Source organism: Charadrius vociferus, unplaced genomic scaffold, assembly GCF_000708025.1.
Source record: "Charadrius vociferus isolate BGI_N301 unplaced genomic scaffold, ASM70802v2 scaffold141, whole genome shotgun sequence".
NCBI classification, from domain to species: domain Eukaryota; kingdom Metazoa; phylum Chordata; class Aves; order Charadriiformes; family Charadriidae; genus Charadrius; species Charadrius vociferus.
The window spans coordinates 2,929,299-2,933,551 of NW_009647743.1; the positions used below are offsets into that span (position 1 = coordinate 2,929,299).

Genomic DNA, 4,253 nt, shown 5'->3' on the forward strand with positions numbered 1-4,253 from the left:
CTCCCCTCTTCCAGTTTAAAACCATTCCCCCTCCTCCTATGGCTCCCCTCCCTGACCCAGAGCCCCTCCCCAGCTCTGCTGAAGCCCCTTTAGGCACCGGAAGGGGCTCTGAGGTCTCCCCTTTTTGGCCTTCTCTTCTCCAGGCTGAACCCCCCCAACTCTCCCAGCCTGTCCTCCCAGCAGAGGGGCTCCAGCCCTCCCAGCATCTCCGTGCCCTCCTCCGGCCCCGCTCCAACAGCTCCGTCTCCTTCTGCTGGTGGGACCCCCCGAGCTGGAGGCAGCACTGCAGGGGGGTCTCCCCAGAGCAGAGGGGCACAATCCCCTCCCTTGACCTGCTGGCCACACTTCTGATGCAGCCCAGTTGGCGTTTGGGGCTGCAACCATTCATTGTCAGCTCATGTTGAGCTTCTCATCAATCAGCACCCCCAAGTACCCTCCAGGCTGAAGAACCAGGGAACGGTTCTTCTCTTTGAGTTTCCTTAGTCCTGTTGCCTCCTAGGAAACGGTGCCGGCAAGTGCCAGCGCCTCAGCAGAAGCAGCAGTGTCTGGGGAACAACCTCCTAAAAGACAGCACCGACCTCGGCAGGTTACCCAGATCGGCTTCTCCCCTTCAGAACCACCTCGTTAGCACAGAGGTCCAGCCGCTGACCGCGGCGAAGGAGGAGAACTGATGTGAACCCCAGGACAGCCAAGGCCTCCTCACCCCCGGCGGGGGACAGGCACGGTCCTCTCCCGAGTGAGAGCCAGTGGAAACCCCCAGCGAGTCCCCAAGGAAGGGCAGCGCTGGGCTCCCTGCCCCTCGCTCGCTCGCCCTGAGTGTGCACCGGGCGGGAAGGTCAAGCAGCCGTACTCTCATATACTCTCCCCTTCAAATGCAAAACAACTCCACCACCCGACCAAAAAAAAAAAAAACCCAATCAAAAAACCCCCTACCAATCCATCAGTTTGCTCAGAGACCTGTCCTCAGCTGGTATTTCGCAAGGAAAACAATATCAAATGCAGATCGGTCTGAGAGCAAGTTTGGCTCCAGCATATAGCAAAGATCAGAAGAGACTGCGTAAACCTGTGAGTAATTATTGAGTAAACATTAGTAACTTCCCAGAACTTCCCCACACCAAAGCAGACACCCTCCCAGCAAGTAAAAAATGTTTTTTCTAAGATTGCTTCCTTCTTTATGACAAATGCAGTGAGAAGCTGTTAGAAGACTACTCTTCCATCAGCTCCAAACCCCAAACACCACTAGGGCAGATCTACGCTTCTGTTAATGCAGGTAATTAAGCAGAGCTATTTAAAGGCAACAATATCTCTTCGTTTCCGTTCTCTCCCCCCTTCTTTTTTTTAAAGCATTGGAGTGAGACCAAAACTGAATAAAGTAACAGTAGCATAGGAACTTCTGCAAAACACAATAAAGAAAAAACATTCTTTCTTAAAAACAAGTCTTAAGAAGTTATGGGTTAAGAAAAGATACGACCACGAAGACTGTGGCTGGACCTGGAACATGCAAATACATGCAATTAGACACTAAAACAGATGAGTTCACAGATAAATCAATATAGATTAAGTATTCATGAAAGGAATAATTGGAAAAGCATTAAGAATAATATGTGGAAACATTTGGTACGGTACAGCATTCTTGCCTGTCAGGATAAGAAGCCTTAAGTATTTGGCCTAATTAATAATATTATTTTAAGCATCGATTAAGATATATGGAAAGAAAATAATTAAATCCTGTAAAAAGAGAACTAAAAGGAAAAAAAAAAAGTTTGCTTACTCTTCCTGACGCAAGTCATTAACGCTCCGATCTAGTGAGATCATATCGCTGGCCACCATATTAAACCCAAACTCTTTAATGCTGGCTTGAATGGATTCTTTGTAATCTGGTCCTAAAACATATGGCTTCGCTTCCTCTCCAGGGCCACCAACAACTCCGTGAGGCTCAGGCTCTTTGGGTTCAAAGTTACCAAGGACTCCAGGTCGTAAAACAGGATCTCGGTATACAAATGTCTGAGGCTTAAATGTGAGATACTGCCTCTGGATGATGTTTTGCTGTTTGTTATCACCACCACCATGATGATTTAGTTCATTTTTGGCCTTATTTTTCCTTCGAATGGATTCCAAGTCCACTTCCACACCTTCAACATGAGGCCAAGGTACCACAGGTTTGAACTTCTCGTTTCCTAGTCCATGGTCTCCTTTGTTGGGCATGGGTCTGTTGGCTTCGTTGTCATCCTAGATATACACACAGAGAAACAGCAAGAGATCATATCAATTCATGAACCTTTATTTATTTAAATCCGGTACCTTAAAATATACGTTAAGCAAGAAGGGAGAAGTCCCTGTTAAGGGGCAGAAGGACCACATTTTACTGAAGCAACCAGCAGCTTGAGAACGTCACCAGCTGGTGTCCACCCTTACCTTCGTGAGCGGGGCCTGGAAATGGCCGAGCGCCTCAGCACCCCCAAAGACCAACCCCCCCCTGGGACGCGTTAGCCGGACCCCAGCCCAGGCCGTGCCAGAGCCGCTGCCCCGGGAGCATGGCTGAGCCTGTTGGGGAGGGCGGCACAGAGGGGGACAAGCCTGCAGCACGGCACCTTGGGGACACTCCTGGACACAGGGGCTTCTGAGGCCACTGCAGGGCCTCGGTGGTCGCCAGATACAGCTGCAACATGCTCTTGCGCTGGAAGGAGTTCCGTGACTAGGTGTCCCCTGCCATGCAGGTCATCTTACCCCTACCCTTCGTCCCCAACATGCTCCCACCAGGCATGGCTTCCTCCACTACCCTTTATCCATGACATATTCCCACCAGACATGGCTCCCTCCACTACCCTTCATCTATGATGTGCTTCCACCAGGCATGGCTCCCTCTGCCACCCTTCATCCACAACATGTTCCCACTAGGCATGGCTCCCTCTGCTACCCTTCATCCACAACATGTTCCCACCAGACATGGCTCCCTCTGCTACCCTTCATTCACGACATGTTCCCACCAGGCATGGCTCCCTCCACTACCCTTCATCCATGACATGCTCCCACCAGGCACGGGTCCTTCCACTGCCCCAGCAGCGTGGGTTTGGGAGCCGTGCGGTAATCGGGAGGCCGAACTGAGATGCTGCCCTGATCTGCTCCACTGCACAGCCAGACAGACCGACCCGCCTGGGGCAGGGAGCTGCCACGGGCATGGGCATCTCCTACATCCCTGTTTGAAACAACTTCACCATTCTACAGCACTCCTCCCTGCCTCCCCAGCAAGGGACCTGAAGTTCTCTCTGAGAAGAAAGCCTGGGATTTCAGGAACGGCACAGCACGTTCAGTGATCAGTGAGGGTGGTGGGGTTTGAACAAGGGTGGGTGATGTTACAGAACCCAGGCAGAAAGGCTCTGAAGCACCCAAGCGTGAAGTCTCCAGGGTACCACAGACCCACCCATGAGCGCTCCCCAGAACAGAGAGTCACCACTTCTTCCAGTACTGCTGTCCAGGAGGACAACAGGGAAAAACTGCTGGAAGTTCAGATTTCTCTCTTGGTAAACAGGACAGAGAACAATGCACACATTTCAGCAACGTCTCGCTATCTATTCACAACTACAGAACCCCACAAAAAGCTGGGATCAGGAGGATGGCGCCTGTACGGACGTGCTGGCGGCAGGGAGAGCTGCACAGTTGGAGCGGGTCTCTTGGGGGCTCCTCCCATCGCACCCCGAAAACCTTCAGTTTCTCTGGACAACCTGTCCAGTCGCTCCAGCAGTCTCGCAGCGATGGTATTTTTCCTCACACCTCAACAGAAGTTTCTCATGTTGCCTCTTGTCCTTTCAGTGCGTACCCCTCGCAGGATTTTCTTTCCATTTTCTCTGTAACCTCACTTTTGAGGGTGAAAACATGCAATTAAGTTCCCCATCGGACTTTTCTCCGGCCAAACCAAGCCGAGCTCCTCTCCCCTGTCCACAACCGTCTCCCGTGCTGCAGCCCTCCCACCTCCTCGGCAGGCCTTTGCTGGGTCCCCTCCATTTGTCAACCCCTCTGCTGTGCCGTGCCGTGCCGGAGGAGAACCAGCCATGGTGGGCATCCCTTAGCTCGGGGTGAAGCTCTCCCCGGTGTCGCCCATCACGCAGCCCGCCTCTACTGCGGCAAGGGCGCAATGCTGACTCGTCTCCACCTTTACCTAAACCACAATACTTCCTACATTACAGTATCTTCCTCATGTATCAGCCTGCATAATAAAACTTCAGAAATTAAGAAAAATCGAGTATAAAATATCT

General features: G+C 51.8%; 1 protein-coding gene across 1 annotated transcript in view; it reads right to left on the minus strand.

Annotated features, from left to right (window-relative positions):
• Positions 1-4,051, minus strand: part of GALNT7 (polypeptide N-acetylgalactosaminyltransferase 7) — a 45,010-nt gene extending 40,959 nt beyond the window's left edge. The window contains 3 exon segments of the mRNA XM_009882027.1: positions 1,772-2,229; positions 2,410-2,544; positions 3,914-4,051. Coding sequence (XP_009880329.1) covers positions 1,772-2,229; positions 2,410-2,544; positions 3,914-4,051 — 731 coding nt within the window.
• Positions 4,052-4,253: the final 202 nt, after the last annotated feature.